Below are 17,500 nucleotides of genomic sequence, written 5' to 3'. Positions count from 1 at the left end.
GTAAACGTTTTCAACCTTGTTCCCAGGGTCTCTCTTCTCTGCCTCCTTTGTAGGTGAGGAGACAAAGAGAGGGAAGAGCGTTGCGTGACACTGCTACCGGTCTCGTGATTGGAGCATGATGTGACAGTTCCTGACTATTGCGTAAAGATTCCCGAACCTTGGTACTCTCGAATGTTTTCTTTTCTTATGTGTAAGTTCACCTCTAGTCACGGCTTCTTTGTATTCCAGGAGTTTTTGGCCATTTGCAAAAAAATTAAAGACAAAAAACAAAACGAAACAAAATGGTTTATTTGTACTGCACGTCAATAGGGATACATGAAATAAGAGAATCAAGAGGTCACATGATGAGCTCAGTGAAGAGAAACAAATGTTTTTTTCCCTTCCGGAACATGAAGCTGTCCCAACAGACGAGCAACAGCAAAATCTACAGGTTAATTGTCTGGGATGTGATTAGATTACGTAACCTTTCTACAAATAAGCAAAAAATAAAATGCAAATAAAGCAAAAACGGCTTTTAGGTTTCTCGTAATAACCATTTTGGCTAAGTAAAGAGCCTCTTGAGTTCTTTCAGTGTTTTGTCTTTGCCGCGACAAATACAAGTATTTCTGGTGCTCAGGTCCTGCACAGTTGCAATCAGTTTGCGCGAGAGCAGTGATTCCAGTATTGCGTCCTTTTATGACTTTCTCATTGTTTCTAATTTAAGGCGACCCTTCTTATGAAACTAAATAATTTGGTGTCGTTATTTTTGATGCGCAATAAGGAAGAGTACTTAACAATAGAACCTCAGTAAAACAAGAATTTTACGTTACCAATTATTACTGGCGTCTAGATTTCATTTACTGGCGGAGTTGGCTTCTGTGACATCCAAAATCCATTAGCCGAAAAGACAACACAGACAAGAGTCATTAGCTGTAGTTCACTTCTTATCAGCATTTTGGAGGGACGAAAGTGATAACCTTTGCCTCGTGGTCAGTTTATAGAATAACACGTTCAATGACGTACCTAGTCAAAAAAGTTATCCAGTCATAGACCAGAGCCATTCCACTTCAGTTGTTAAGAACCGCGAGAAAAATTGCACTACTCGACCTTAGCTCTCGCGTTACACAAATTCTGTATGAACACTTGACCCCTGGAGTGTTTTGTCTTGCAATATTTCGGCAGGACTGTTCACGACTCAAGCAGAGTATTGCTTGTCATTCAAGTCAATCGCATACAGGGCGGTCATTGGCATTTATTTCTGAAACTCGTTTGTCATTCATTTCACCAGTCTGAATGTGCTTTTATTTGTAACAAAAAAAATGAGTGTTAAGATCATTTTTGTTACACCATCACCCGGCAGCTGTTATATATGAATCAGTTAGCTAAGCAGTAAAGAAAAGAAAGCCCGCAGTGGAAATATGTTTTTCATGTATAGTCTCTTTGTATATATCTACATCTCTACAGCTCACTATTTAAAATTACTACCTCATAACTGGCTCGATACACTCTTTTTTATAAGAACATTTTCAGTTTAAAAAAACACCTTTCCCTTTCACGCAGGAGATCAACCAAAGTTTTAAGAACATACTAATGACTTGTACTAGTCAAATCGAAGCTTCAACATCTTCCTCCCTCCCCCCCTCCCGGGCATACTCCGGGCATTTGACGCCTTTTCCTGCCCGGGGGAGGGAATTTGATCATCTTAGTCTTCCCGGGGGCGAAGCATTTGATCACCGCACCTAGGGGGTGGGGAATTCGATGGGGCCATTTGATCACCTGAAATAGACCTATGATGAGGCATTTGAACAGCTTTCTGGCCCGGGGAGGGGGGATTTCAACATAAATTTTCCAAAAATTCAAATGCTCGGGGGGTTGCCCGAGGGGGATGTTGAAGCTTCGATTTGACTGGTACATAACAACATACCCAGGCTGAGAGTGAGTTAAGAATGTCTTTAAATTATTTTGCTCATTTGTTTTTTTGTTTTTGTGAGTAGTATAAATAAAGGTAAAAGAAATGTAAACTACGGTAGTCTACACAGGAAAATTCACTCGAATACTTAGCGAAGTCTTTTAACATTAACAATGTGGTGTTCTGATTGCATGCTACACCGAAGAACAACTTCGTTTAGTTATAGTCGAACTCAGAAAATGTTAATTAAGAGTGCTTTCAGGCTCAAATAGCAAAAACAACAACAACAAAGAAGAACAAGAAAGTTCAGGCTCAGCCCTAAAATAAGTCGTTCGTGTGGCTCATTGGGGCCTACAGTACTCAGCAACTCACGGGGGTGGCTTCCGTCGTTCTTGTTTACAGCACGTTTCATTTGCTATCGAAAGCAAACTCTATTGCAATTGAAGAAATTACGTGACATCGGCTATTCATAAAGAAGGTGGGTGTACATGTGTTCAAGGCTAGAAGCTGTAATTCTCGTGATCTTTTGAATTCATAATAGAGAATACTCAATCCACTTTGTTCTTAAAATGTGTTACCAGGAGCCCATGACTATTAACATCCCCATGCATTATATCCTTGAGTCAACCTTTGCATTACATTACATTACATACTTAATTGACTGCTCCCCATAGGGGCTTTTCAGGGCCAATGAAACAATCAACGAAACAACAGAACACAACAACAACAACTATTAAGAATCCCAACTGGCCGGAGGCAAACCAGTTGGCTATTTACAAGTGCAGCAGGGACGTTGCACCAAGGACTACCAGGAACAAATTCAGGGAGTGGTCAGAACAGGTCTTGAACCCGGGATCTCCGGATCTCAAGGCAAGCGTCCTAACCACTGGTCCACACTGCCTCCTTGCGTGTATCTTTCTATTTTTAGAACTAATCCTTCAGCAGGAAACTCACATTTACAACAATTTACATCAATTTTCACAATTTGCATACATTGCTTTTGCTATTTTTGTCCTTAATTGTTCCACAATAACGTAACTATATTCTGACTGGCCATTCTAAACAGTGCGTGCAGAGCCGAAGAACTCGTGGCGTACTAAAAATAGAAAGATACGAGCAAAGGTTGACTCATAGGGCTTTTATGGGAGAGGCAAGCTCCTACTCATGGGATCCTGGTGTTACCCCATCAAAAACAACATTGTCCCCAATATTAATTTTTAAGCCTCGAGGGAACAGCCAGTAGTGACGTCTCTAATTCGATGTTGCTCTTTACAAGAAGAGATAACAGATCAGTATCCTATGTCCCAGTGAGTTGCGTATAGCAACATACACCCAAGGGCGTAGCTGGGTGGGGGGGGGGGTCCTGGGGTGCCCGTGACCCCCCCTTTGTAAGCCTTTTTTTACGCAAACAACCTACAATATTCAGGTTGCGAAAACGCGAGTACCCTCTGTTTGATACAGTGTGACCCCCCCTTTGAAAAATCCTGGCTACGCCCATGCATACACCTTATTCCAAAATGGCTGCCATTTTAGTATTCTTTTGTTTCCATGCAAATTGGCCCTTCTGGCCTCGCTTTCAAACGTAAAATTCAAAAGAATATTTACCCTTGAACGAGAAGAAAAGGGTCAATTTGTAATCAAACAAAAGAATATTAAAATCGTGGTTTTACCTCGGTGTAAAAAATTGCGAAACTTTTTCTTTGTTTTGTTTGCTCCTTGTAGAGTTAGGTTATTCTGTGATGTTTTTTTTGCTCTTTTGCTTTCTTTGTGTTACGTCATCCGTAAGTTTCACAGGTTTTTACACCGAGGATGAGCAAAAATGGTGGCCATTTTGGAATATGGTGTATAAAGCATGCACAGTGCAACCCCGCTTTACGACCACCCTGTTAATGCGACCACCCCTTTATTACGACCACGGACCACCTTTTGGAGTCCTCAGTCCTTATTTTCTTTACAAAATTACCCCGTTAATACGACTGGTTAAACTGACTGCAGTTTCAATGGAAAAAAACCGTAGATGGCAATTCATTTGATGCACCAGTTATTCTCGAACTTCCAGACAACTGGGAGGACACGTTCTTTTGAGGAGTAGCACATGAAGGAGGAGAGGAAACAAATGATACTGTAGCCTGCGGAATTGCTCCCGGTTGGGTTTAGGGCGAGTTAGCCGAGTGTAATCTAGGGCGAGTGGGACGAGCCAAGAGCGGTCTGGTGATGAGTCCCACTCGCTTCGCTCGCGCATTCACGCTCCGTCTCCCACTCGCTTCGCTCGCGGATTCACGTTTCACTCGCCGAATTTTTTCCGCCCTCGCTGGGAGCCTGTTCGCCGGCTAATGATACTGGTGAAAGAGGAGTTAGTGAGGATGAAATCAATGTTCACCTCCAGCAAATGTCATGCCCAAAATAACTACGGATGCGTCATCTAACTTGCAAGATGTTTAGAATTTTCGAGAGACAGAGGGCAATATAAAACCGCTGACATCTCGCATCTCGCTTGTGTACAAAGTGATTGGCGTAAAGGCCCACGTTCACCCTACAGGCATTGCGTGCCGTGGAAAAATAATCCAGCCAAAGCTGGAGAGATAGGAACTGAGCGACGTCATTGTTTTTCGCATTACATGCTTTCGGTTTTGTTCAGTTGCAATTAACTGCGTTTGTAAGGTTGAAAAAATAACTGTGAAAAGGTTGATTTATGACGAAATTAAATGGAATCAAGTGTAGTACATCTTTAAAGCGTGTTGTATCATAATGTGACCCTGCCTCATTACACGACCATCCCGTGTTTATACGACCAACTTTCCATGGCCCAAAGGTGATCTTATTAACGGGGTTCCACTTTATTAATTGTTTGCATATAATCGACTACGACCTCTGCCTATATAATTGTCCCTCATAATGTCAATCTTCGTACCAATAATTCGGTTCCTTAAAAGATTAAAAAGCCCAGCTATTCCCTATATCAGGCATGGCGGAATACGAATTCTATTTTTTTTTATATGGAACTATGAACTTTTATTTGGATTTTCTAGTTGTTACAGTTAACTTGATATAAACGGCCCTCTCTAGTAAACGCCTCATATCTATTCAACGCCCCCCTTACAACACAAACATAGTCATTTAATAAACGCCCCGGGCAGCCGGGCTTTTATTAGGTCATTTACGGTATCCTCTTAGGGAGGAAAATTCCCATTGAGTGGAAGGAAGCTAAGATCAAGAAGGGAGATAAAAATTATGTTATTAGTCTGCTCCGTTTCTATGCAAGCTATTTACCCGCGAGGACCCGAGAGATACAGGAAAATAGCGATGAAATGACATACGAAATGAACCGCATGGGCCATCCCAGAATTGCGCAGGGAACTGGGGCAAGTTTCAAATTTGAACCAATCGATAAATTGACACCATCACATGAAAGAACTTTGAGAACCCATCCCATAATGCAACACGTCTTGGGGGTCACTTTGCATAAAACAATACAAGTTATTTACTCTTGGGACTGTATCATGCTTCAATGAACTAGATATCCATTGTTTTAATGCAAAGAACCCTCCAAAATGAACTCTATAAGGCCTTGCTGTCATCAATAATCTCAACCCCCTTCGTTCCCAAAATATGAAAGCTTTTTAGAGCTACCGTTTCCACGAGATCCGTGTTTTTAACACTGAGTACCTTGTCAGACTGGACATCGTCAAACGTGAACACCATTAACTCCGGAGAAAAGGTTACGGCCACCGGCGCTTCTTGAATCATTTTGCTGGTTGATATTTGACGAGTTGACAAAGGAGTAAAACCCAACGCTAGGATTAAGAATTTAATTCCATTTTTTTGATCGCAATGCTCGTGACTTAAGGAGGGTAAAAAGTGTTAAATATGACCAAGGACTGCCGCTGTTTTCTGGGGCCTGGGATTGTGTGTTGGGGTCTCCTACGCCTGGTTGCGTTTCAACTACAGTTGCAAAAGACTGTGATTATCTTTCATTTCACTAAAGAATTTTATTACGCCAAAAAAAAAAAAAAAAAAAAAAAACGCTTGGAGAGCGGCCTAGAATGAGAGATTCGGCTGATTTTCAAAAGAGTGCATAGTGCAGATTTTTTAAGATTTGAAGACACTAGCTATAAGAAAATTTACAACTGAACGATTTCGAAGGCAAACTTTTAGAAGCTAGAAAAGCAGAAAATGCAAGTCGCAGGATCTCCTTACTGGTATGCATTGAACTTCCACAGAGTGAAGAATTTTTTTAAAAACCGCTTCATGTGGGTGACGGCTTACCGTTTACAACTAGTAAGTAGTAATCAAAGATTATGAGAGTGCGTTCTACGCCGTCACTTTATTATATAATTTCACTAGCTGACTTTTAGCCTCTGTCTATTGCTAGAATCCACGTTTTTCATCGATATATATCATATTGTCAAAGTCCATGCGAGGTTAGCATGTCCCCTGTACAAACTACGATTTGTTGACACGTTGAGTGACAGCGCCAGTTACGTAGACTCGAAAGTTTAATAGATCTAAAATATTTACATTTATAGCCTTCAAATTTCGTGTTAACCGGTAATGTTTCAGAGGTTTAAGCGTAAAAGCTAATTTGTAAACGAAAGCACAAATATCAGCAAACATTTGCAATTGCATGCTCGTTTATCGTAAACAAACTCCGTGCAACTGATTGGAGTATTTCCCCTGATGAATAAAGTATTTTCATAATTTGCCGTTCCTTGGTTCAGGTTCACTTTTATGGATCTTGCCTTCAGATTACTTTTCCACCAATTCCAAACAATATTTGACCGGATAAAGATTAAGCTACATGGAACTAATCGGCCTGGAACTAATCAACAAATGCAATCAAAATACGGTTAACATCCCAAAGCCACGGCGATTCAAAGTCCTGTTCGTTAGCAAATAAACTAAACAACCGACAATTCCCTCAGATTTCGATAAATGCTACCGTCGAAGCGTTTAAGGACGGTGCCTACTATTACTATTGCGCATACGTTCTGCGCATCTCGAGATACTCGGATTGCCTATCGGCGGTGTTTATTAATGCAGGGATATTGTTGCGCGATTCAAAACTATGCGGAGAAAGCAGAACTTAGCAAGTGCTCTTGGTATCCAAATAGAAAATTGGGGGTAACCACGTATTTTTTCAGAGATAATTAAGCTTGAATCTGGAAAAGAACGCCATACATTGCTTTATCTTTTAAAGCTTTTTACAAATATTGTTGATGAATTATCTTCGAAAAATGCGTGGTTACCCCCACTTTTCTTTTTGGATTTCAGTAACACTTGTTAAGATCTGCTTTTCCCGCATAGTCAGTAAGCCGCTCAAAAATACATTTGAATTAGTAGGCACCGTCCTTAAATTTACCGAAATCCATCGATGAGAGCACAAAATAGCGGAGCTACGGCGACTGAGGCTCCGCCCCGAGGTCCGACCCCTTACACTTTTATAAACCATTTTTGGTAGAAAAGATACCCCTTTCGTAGACCTTCCATTGACAAATGGTACCCCTTTCGTATACCTTCCATGGGAATATAATGAAAGGCCCTTTTAAATTCCTAAATCCTTTCATATACTTCGACTCGTGAAATCTCTACCCTTTTGTATACCTGAAGCGTGAAAAAGGTACCCTTTTCGGGCGGAGCCTCCCCGTATAGGCCATTAAAGAGAGTACCCCCCCCCCCCCTCCCGCCCGGGGCCTGCTCACATGTTCGCCGCATGTCTGATCACATGTCTTAGTACCAGTTTTCCGACCGAGATATAAGTTGAAAGTCATGCCACGAAACAACGCTTTAAAATGCGGCACGAGTTTGAGGAATATTATCTGGCCAGGCCTTCGGATCGTCTAACTTACCACATTGTAATGTATGCAAAATGAATTAGAATGCATAATCGACTATTAATAATAATAAATAGTTCTTGAATGACGCATTCCCACAGATCAATGCGCCTTACAACCATTTTGTCGCTAAATAAATACCCTATCTAATCAATGATAAAAAGGACTCTCCAAAAAGATGCGTTTTAAGTTGGTTTAAAACAGTTAACTGTCTTCGCTTTTTAAATGTTCTCAGGCAAAGAGTTCCATAGTTTTGGTGCTGGGAACGAAAAAGCTCTGCCACCATAAAAGTCAGTTCTAATCTTTTTAGGATGGAGTAGGAAGTGTGACCAGGGGCACCCAACGAGAATGTTGTTCAAAACCACTTAGACATAACATACCGGTATTTAAACGGTAGATATAGGCATATTTTTATCCCCAAGTGATCCGAAAATTGTAGGGATCAAAACTTCAGCCAGAAAAAAGGCTCCTGAAAATTCTAGGTGACCTTTTTAGGGTAAAAAATCCGTTAAAAATGGTCAATTATACCATTTTTTAGAGGTTCGAAAAGCCTAGGACAGGCAGGCAAGCAAGACATTTTACAACAAAAGTTCCACAAATTCTAGATCTCAAATCGTCTTCCGAACAGATATTTTCCGAAAATTGACGTTTGGTGCCCCTAGGGGTGTGACGATGATCTTAAAATTCAAGACGGATGGTACTCGTCAATTAAAGCCATCAAATAGTTTGCTGACTGTCCATGCAGGGTCTTATAAGTTATGAGGATCTTGAATTGAATTCTCCTCTCAACTGAGAGCCAATGTAAAGTCTTGAACAAAGGCGTTACATGATCTGATCGTTTCACTATTGGTGTTTCAAATCGTTTTCTCTGAATATCAAAGCTTGCTGTAGTCATTGGAGGCCAACCGGAGGTGAATTTATCCAGCACAACCCGAGAGATCTCCACTCATCAATGCATTCCTAAATCTTCCCTTGGTTATGTGATTTATCTCCTTTCTTTTGTCCTCTTACTCTCAGAAGTTACGTCTTTCAACGGCAAAGAAATTCCAGCCGTTCATGACAAACACAGGTTACTGTTAACCAGAATAAAAACAAACTATCAGCTGTGCTTGCATCATCTTTTCCGGTCAGTTTTATCCGCACATCTAATGCCCGCTGGAAGGAATGCAGAGCAGAGGTAAAATCACCTAACGAATGCTGTGTCAACCCGAGCGAATGGTAACTCTCAGCTGTGATAGCATGATCTTCTCCGAACAATTTTATTCGCACATCTAATGCCCGTTGATGAGACTGCAGAGCAGAGCTAAAATCACCTAACGAATCCTGTGTTACCCCGAGTAAATGATAACTATCAGCTGTGCTTGCATGATCTTCTCCGAGCAACTTTCTTCGCACATCTAATGCCCTTTGATGAGACTGCAGAGCAGAGGTAAAGTCACCTAGCGAATGCTGTGTCACCCCGAGTGAATGGTAACTATCAGCTGTGCTTGCATGATCTTCTCCGAGCAACTTTATTCGCACGTCATATGCCCGTTGATGAGACTGCAGAGCACAGGTAAAATCACCTAACGAATGCTGTGTCACCCCGAATGAACGGTAACTATCAGCTGTGCTTGCATGATCTTCTCCGAACACTTTTATCCGCACATCTAATGCCCGCTGGAAGGAATGCAGAGCAGAGGTAAAATCACCTAACGAATGCTGTGTCAACCCGAGCGAATGGTAACTCTCAGCTGTGATAGCATGATCTTCTCCGAACAATTTTATTCGCACATCTAATGCCCGCTGGAAGGAATGCAGAGCAGAGGTAAAATCACCTAACGAACGCTGTGTCACGCCGAGTGAATGGTAACTATCAGCTGTGCTTGCATGATCTTCTCCGAGCAACTTTCTTCGCACATCTAATGCCCGTTGATCAGACTGCAGAGCAGAGGTAAAATCACCTAACGAATGCTGTGTCACCCCGAGTGAATGGTAGCTATGGGCTAAGAATGCATTTGCGTTTTGTTTATTTGTTCTCAATAGGATATCAAGAGCGCACGTCTTGAAATAAAGAGCCTTTGAGTAGTTCTTCTTGTGGTGGTGCAAATTACCGAAGTCTTGGTAGATCTTTGCAAGAGGGTGATTGCATTCTTGAGAACGACGGGTCACGGTTGAATCAACGTTCTCCTCTGGGCCTGAAGAGCTATGTTTGAATTGCTCGAGTGTTGCTTGGTGACGTGCGACTGATTCTTCGAAACCTGATCCAACAATTCCCTCTTCTGTGAATGTTGACCCCAGAAGTACCATAACATTACCGCAAAAATGAAACAAATAAAAAGGGGTTTTGGAATTTATCTGGAGATCATTTAACATTCGAAGGGCAGGGTTAATTACAAATTGCTGGGTGTCAGTGTCAAAGAAGTTCTTTGCTGCTTTCCTGATATGAAATATAATTAGGAATTGCAATGGCCAATAATTACCCGAGTCAAAAGTATTTGTTTGAAGCTCTTTGCCTTTTTTTGGTTTTTTTCCTTTGCGTTCCAGAGGTGGAATAACAATCAGTTGCTCGTCCGCAGCAGAATTGCATTCCTTGCGTGCTTTGTCATAGAAGTAAGTCGAGGTAGATGGGTCGTTCAAGAACTGATAGTAGACCGCCATGACTTGGTTAACAACGAGCCTTAGAATTTTCTGCTCTCCACTTTCACGCATTAAAGAAAGAGCCTCTTGCAGGCACTGTATCCCGCTCTCAACCTCGCCGTTAACAAGCTGACAGATGCCAAAGTAACACAAATATTTACTCCTTTCATCATCAGAAACTAAACAAGATTTTGACTGGATTTCATATGCCTTCTCGAGAAGTTGCATTGAACTTCCTCCTGCTCCCCAGGTAATTTCACTAAATGCTTTAGAAGCTAGTAAACGCCTCTGGTAATGTGTATTCCCTAGAGCACTGGCTGACTTTAAGGCCGAATCGTAGATAGTGTCAAAATTGTCAGATTCCATAGAACACCAAAACAACGTGTCCAGAAACATTTCTGCTTTAATCAAAACTTTAAAAACATTCTCGGCTATCCTGGGATCTGTGCAACCGTCTACTAGACTTTCTAAAAAACTCTGTTTTTCTTCATAGAATGCAATGAATGCATCCATGGAATGACCATTCAGAAACTCATCATTCAGTTTGTCGAAACGAGAGATGTAATGCGCATGGAAACGGCACTTTGCATTTGCTACTATTTCTTCCATTCGCTGATCTCCTGTTTCTTTAGCAAATGACTGAAGAAGCTTATGCATTATGAATGTTCCAGGCTGGGAGTTTGAATCGATAAAGGATTTTCTTTGGAGTAATTTCAACATTGTGATGGCCTTGCACTTTCTAACATTCAATACAGCTGCTGCGAGAGTCGTGGTGAAACATCCCGGAAGAACAGACAAAGACACAAATGCTTCTTTTTGTTCGGGAGAAAGTCTGTGGAAGGACTTTTCATATAAGAACTGCAATCTTTGATTAGCTGGATAATCTGGATTGTCTAAGATGTCGACGATACTTTCTGTTGTGGACTCAGTGAACTCAATCAAACACTGGCTTGGTTGAACATCATCTTCAGAAACTAGAGAGCACATTAACCTCATTGCAAGAGGCACACAACCACATATTTGGGCAATTTGTGCGCAGTCATCGGAAGTAGCATTTGGCACCAATTCATGAACTAACGTACGAGATGAGGTGTCATCCAGTGACCTTATTCTTATTGATTTGTGCCCTTGGAAATTCAAGTTGATAAATTCAAATGATTCTCGTGTCGTCACCACTAGAGTTATCTTTGTATTTCGCGTGAGAATTTCTTCAAATAGTTGCAGGACGTCATCTTTTACATTTGGAAAGCCACTCTCTAGTAGATCATCTACATTATCAAGAATAAATACGCAGGAATCTGAAATGCTGCCGAGGGTCTCAATTAGCTCATCTTCAAAGGACAGAGGCTGAGATTCTGATCTCTGTCTCAGGGTGGGTTGCCCTACGATGCTGAAAAGCTTCGATGTCAGATGTGCCTTTGTCTGAAGTCCTCGTAATGAAAGGAAACAAACAGGAAAGCGTCGAGACTGCGGTTGGTGCCCCACCGCTATAGCAACCGATGTCTTTCCGAATCCGGGTGAGCCCCAGATCGTCACGATTCGGGTACCTTCGGAACTCACGAGATCCACGATCTCTTGGCATTCACTCCGTCGACCAGTGAAGTTTGGAATCATTGAAGGCAGAACAGATCCTGGGACTGTTGACTTGATGTCTTTGTAATGCAAAAGTAAAACACAAAGTAGACGTTCCTTAATCTTTTGTAAATATCCATTTTTTCGTTATTGAGAGAGAAGATATCAAGAAGTAAAAACAAATATCATCTTCAACTTTGTGCGCATAACCGAAAATGTTATTCGCAATTAAGGTAAATTGACACCCACAGCAGGCATATTTCCCGTTTCCTTTTCAATGCATTGTAGAAGTAGCAAACTTCAGTTGCAGTCATTTAAATGAAGACAGACCTTGTGCAATATTGGCCACGTTCCTAAGATGACGTCACTGCAGAAACTCCTCGTCATGACATAAATGATCTAGTTATACTAAACATAGTTAGTAGACTAACTACGTAAATAAAGAAAGAAAATTTGTTTGTGACGTCATCTCAGAAATTGACCTTTGGCTTTGATTAACTTAGATGTAGAGCAAATTTAATAACTACTGTACCGCTCGAAACAAAGAAACTATTTAATTACAACGCTTGAAACGAAGGAAATGATTTAAAACTCCCGACTTGGGAAACTGTATGTTGGCTTCACTTTTCGACCCCATCAATTTCCAAACACGCAGTTTTATAAATGTCACAGTTGTGGCAATTTCAAAAACTTAAGCCTGCCTTATGTAGTGGAAAACAAAGCTAACAAAGCGGAGTAAATCAACGGAAAAACCTAGGTGAAACCTCGGCTTTTTTTTGCCGTAGACGAGGTTTTTATCTCGGTCAAACTGGAAATTGAATCCGCATTTTGACCTAGGAAGAACCATAGCAAATGCAAAAATAGTTTCGAGCGGTACTGTAACAGTTTCGTTTATCTTTATGTGACTTGTGTTGTTTGTTTTTCTTTTAACCACGCGAGATACATGGAATATCTGTCTGTCTTTTTGTCATATTTTAATAGACAGTGTGTTGTTTGTCATGCCTATTGCTATCTCCGGCTGTTTTTAAAAAGAGGTTTGAAAACGGTTGTCCTAGTGTTTTACCTGTTTTTTCTCCTTCTTTATATCGTTCCTCTTCCTTCTTTTTTAGCTCATGGATCTCCTTCCCTAACTCACTTATATCTTCCTGTTGCATCCTCAAGCCCTCCGCGACCTCTTTGTTGGCAGTGAGGCTCTCCACTTCCTTTTTTATGGATGCTAAGGACTCCTCAATCTTTTCCATATCTGTATTTCTGCTCTCTAAACATTTTATGTATGTTTGCTTCTCTTCCCTTAGCTGTTGTTCCAACTTACGGACTTCTGTTGTCGGAAAGTCAGATGCAGTCAAACTTCCAATAACATCAATCGATGCTGTTGGAATTCCTAGAGCTTTGAACGCTTCTTTAGCGTACTGAATGTTCTGGTCAAATGTTGCTTTGTCCATCTCCAAGCGAGAAGAATGACAAACTGCATTCCTCAAACGCCGAAGCTGATCAATGGCCAGTGCAAAGGTCTCGGCATTATCTCCTTTTGGGCTCAATACAGAACCATGGAAACTTCCATGAGGAACAGCTCGGGGCTTCACATACAAATCATTAAGTGTTTTGGAATGAATTCTGAAGGACTTTGCAAAGATGGTAGCCTGGAATAAGGCGGTGCAATCCCATCCATTGTACGACTGGTGGGTAGGAACTTTAGTTGTTCCTCCTTCTTCAGAGACAAAGAGATTTCTCACAGCAGTGGAGTCATCCCAAAGCTGGTAGCCAGGGCGATGCCCAATGGTGGTGTCCCACATTGTCTTAAAAGTCTGACGTAAAGCCTTTGGGAACTCATTTAAAACCAGAGACAAGCACTTGAAATGATTTAACTCCTCATCACGATAAGGGTGCAAGTACATCACGAGTTAATGATAATAAAGCAATGCCACAATGGCGAAAAGGACCTAAAACAAAAATAAATGAATAAATGTAATAAGCGGATTTCGTTTAATTCACCTCTTTCGGGAAAAGAAAGTATGGTTTGCTCATTCTGAAAAGCTACCCTTAAACATATTCTCAAGAAGAGAACAAGGAAACAATTTTCAAAGCTTTGATGACTGAAACGGGTTTTTTAAAGATACAAAGGGAAACAGTTCCATTACTCGCTCTGTGACGACGACTTTTGCCTGGCTTACAAAACAAGTTGAGGCCTTATGCGCAACAGAGCGCGAAGAGGTGAGGTGAGGTGAGGTGACAAAACAAGTTTAAAAGTTGCACAGAAGCCTATCCAATACATACAGATTGATTTTAAGTTGAAGTGGTGCAGAGTCCTTCTCTCGCAGAAACTGCGCCGAAAACGTTGCTATGCGTAAACAATTAAAAGCCCTATCCGATATGCTTTTTCCTTTCGGCGAAACAAATATCCGTTATAGTGTAGACATACCCAAAATGATCTCATTGTAGTAACCAACAGGTCATTCCTTAATTAAGATATTTTGACCGCTACTGTGGTTTGGAGAACGTTAAATGAATCTTACAAAGTTTCAATGCAAAGACCCAATAATTCGACAGTCCAGCAAATCCTTTTTCATTCATCAAAATAAGTTAGGGAGAAATCAGTGAACCACTCAAGTGTTTCAGAAGTTAAAAACTATTGCCTATGAGTTTGCCGACTGGACGGAGAACCCGAGAAAAATGCGAGCAAGCGCGAGTGTATTTCATACCCTCGGGCGATTAGTCCCTAGCTCTCGCGTTGCCTACGTCAGATCGCGACAGGTCATGTGCAATTAATAGTTGGACTCCAGTTAGTAATCACCGGTATACGAGAATGTATACTAGAGGAAATTAATAGTTTCCACATGTTAGAAGAGACTTCAGTCGGGATGGCAAATTTCTGAAATTTCAACTTGAAGTACGTTTTACGAAATGTTGCCGTGCGGAGTGTTTCGAGTGTTTTACGAATATTCTGCAGCTTGAAAAACAAACAAGGAAGATCTTGGCATCACGAAATATTGAAGAAACCTTTTTTTAAAGGTCAAAGTACATTTATTAAGCTTTTTAATGATATATAGTTTGCTGGGGTTTCATTTAAAGTGGCGCGCGTACCATGTTTTTGCCGAAGGGCACCCGCGAAGGTGGGAAGTAACCTTAAGGTCAAATCGCTCTTAAACGCCAGTAAATTCATCTACAAGGTCTTTGAATTTCCTATCTTGACCAATAGGAGTCGTGTTTGGCCTGTCTACACCTTGAAACATCAAGCGATTCTGAAATCAGCGATGTTGATACGGATAGTGACTCAGAGGATCTTATCATTAGTAAGCCAGTAGTAACAAGGTCCGGAAGGCAAGTCAAGGTGTGGACATGGTTTGATGTCCAGGCAAAAAAAGGTACCCGAGGCAAGGTAGACTGTACATTGAAGGATTTTGAGGCATCAAGCATGGCTATATTTTGAGATAATTTAACAGGCATATAACACCATATAAGGACAAACAGGACACCACTCCGACAAGTAAATGTAAGAATGTATGACGCAAGTTAAGTTGTATGGCCTTGTATTGAATACTTTTTCGTAGTTCACAGTTCTATACGTAAAATAATATTAGAAGTGGTATGATCTATCAAATATTAAAATTTTTCAAAAGAATAACTTATTTAAGCTCGAGATGATCATAAAGAAAAAAACACGGGTTTATTACTATTTAACTCTTTACAACAACAAAAATTAATTTTTAACTTTTTTGTTAACCGTAACTGAAAAAAAATAACCGATAGCCGTAAAAGAGCCAAAATTTTAGCCGATAACCGTAAATGCCACTACCCCATTGAGACCCTCTATAGAGAAGACAACGATCCAATCTCGACGTATATGACGTTCTCCCATTGGTTCATTTAAATTTTGTCGCAGCGACTTGTTGCCAGAAGTGTACACACGATGCGACAACGCTGCTTTCGCTAATTTTGTCGCTGCGATAAGTCGCACGAATTCAAACTGGTTTGAATTCGTGCGAAAGATCGCGGCGACAAAATTCTGCCGCAGCGACAATGATTTTAATGAAATTAACCGTGTCACACAAGGCGAATTGTTACGGCGACTTGTCCCCGCGACGTGTCGCAGCGACTTATGCACCTGTCAATGTAAACCCCCACCCCTGGGAAACATGGGGCATTAGCCACAAAGCAAAACCAAACAAGGATAATGCCCTACATGCAGGGGACAATTTTTTGGGTCTAATCCCTACCAAAATGAGGATAATCCCCCACATAAAGGGGACAAAAAAATCTTCTTGTCTAAACCCGCAGTATTACTTTCAGAAGTGTGACTGACATTTTTTTTATTTTTGAATACTTCAAAGTTTCTTGTCAACACATTTTCACATGGAACAAGTACCAAATTTTCTAGCTTCATTCAGGACACACCACCATAAAAGGAGACAAAGCAGTCCATTATGTCTTCAACTATTCCGGCAGGAATGCAAACGCACTACAAATGACTTAAAGACTCTGAGTACAGATTTCATCAATTTCATTGAAGAGATGAAGTGAGCAAAACGAACTTTCCTTGTATCAATGGACGTCGCAAGTCTATATACAAATATACCACAGGAAGAGGGAATCAGTACAGTATGCAAAGCATACGAAAACTTTCACAATAATAACCCTGCAATCCCCACAAACTATATCAAAAAATTTCTAAGACTCATACGCAAAGAAAATTTTTTCCAGTTCAACAGAAAGAACCATCTAAAAATTCACGGTACCGCTATGGGTACTAAAATGGCCGTTGCCTTTGCAAATATCTTTATGGCCGATCTTGAGACACAGATTCGGAGCAAAAGCATCATGAAGCCAATGATTTGGAAACGATACATTGACGACATTTTTTCGTTTTGGGATGTCAGCAAAACCGGATATAGGCAAGTTCATCAAACCAGCAAACTCACACCACCCTACCACCAAATTTACAGCTGAGATCTCAAACACTGAAGCCACATTTCTAGACACTGTTGTATACAAAAGCGAATGCTTTCAAAATCAATCCATTGTGGATATAAAAACACACTTCAATCCGACTGAAACCTTTCAGTACACTCATTTTTCCTCCAGCCACCCACTAGGTGTTAAAAAAGGATTCGTGATCAAGGGCGAAGCCCTGAAGAGTTCTACGCACTAATTCTTCAGGAACAACTTTTGAAGAGAACATTTACAAATTTAAATTATGTCTCCGTGCTAGAGGCTATCCAAAACGTCTGATTGAGACACTCCTATCAGACATCAAATTCGCAGAAAGGGAATCAGCGCTTAAGCAAAGGAATGAAATCCCTAAAGATATCTTGCTCTTTGTGACTCAGTATCACCCGGCAGTGTCAAACCGTTTAACATGTTTTGTCAAAAAATTGGCTCTTGATACAAAACCAGCCTTCTCTACGGCAAATTTTCAAAGAAGCACCACTCATATCTTTTCAAAGGGGAAAATCCCAAAAAGACATGCTCGTAAGAGCAAAGCTTTAAAGAGGTCATAGACCGAAAATACGATACAAAAGTCTCAACCGCTAAGGAGTTCTGTAGGCAATCCTTGCTACTTCCTACTGTGCATATTCTGACCCCTTTCTAACTG

General features: G+C 40.8%; 2 protein-coding genes across 3 annotated transcripts in view; both read right to left on the bottom strand.

The window, feature by feature from the left end:
- The window catches only part of LOC137985605 (uncharacterized), a 21,183-nt gene extending 20,257 nt beyond the window's left edge, over positions 1-926 (bottom strand). Inside the window, exons 1-2 of one of the 2 annotated variants that reach the window (XM_068833235.1) lie at positions 810-926; positions 1-215 (exon numbers count right to left, since the gene is read on the bottom strand). The exon at positions 1-215 is cut by the window's left edge and continues 13 nt beyond it. The gene's annotated coding sequence lies outside the window, so the exon portion shown is untranslated. The remainder of the gene's footprint in view (positions 216-809) is intronic. The other variant, XM_068833236.1, reaches the window with a different exon arrangement.
- Positions 927-5,925: 4,999 nt separating this feature from the next.
- The window catches only part of LOC137985606 (uncharacterized), a 12,403-nt gene continuing 828 nt past the window's right edge, over positions 5,926-17,500 (bottom strand). Inside the window, exons 2-3 of the mRNA XM_068833238.1 lie at positions 12,974-13,850; positions 5,926-11,990 (exon numbers count right to left, since the gene is read on the bottom strand). Of these exons, the coding sequence (XP_068689339.1) occupies positions 8,749-11,990; positions 12,974-13,805 (4,074 nt within the window). The 5' untranslated portion in view covers positions 13,806-13,850 and the 3' untranslated portion in view covers positions 5,926-8,748. The remainder of the gene's footprint in view (positions 11,991-12,973; positions 13,851-17,500) is intronic.

The sequence above is a fragment of the Montipora foliosa genome, chromosome 14 (genome assembly GCF_036669935.1).
Source record: "Montipora foliosa isolate CH-2021 chromosome 14, ASM3666993v2, whole genome shotgun sequence".
Taxonomy (NCBI): Eukaryota; Metazoa; Cnidaria; class Anthozoa; order Scleractinia; family Acroporidae; genus Montipora; species Montipora foliosa.
The sequence above is the reverse complement of the archived record's forward strand: the minus strand, read 5'-3'. Positions and strand labels throughout refer to the sequence as shown.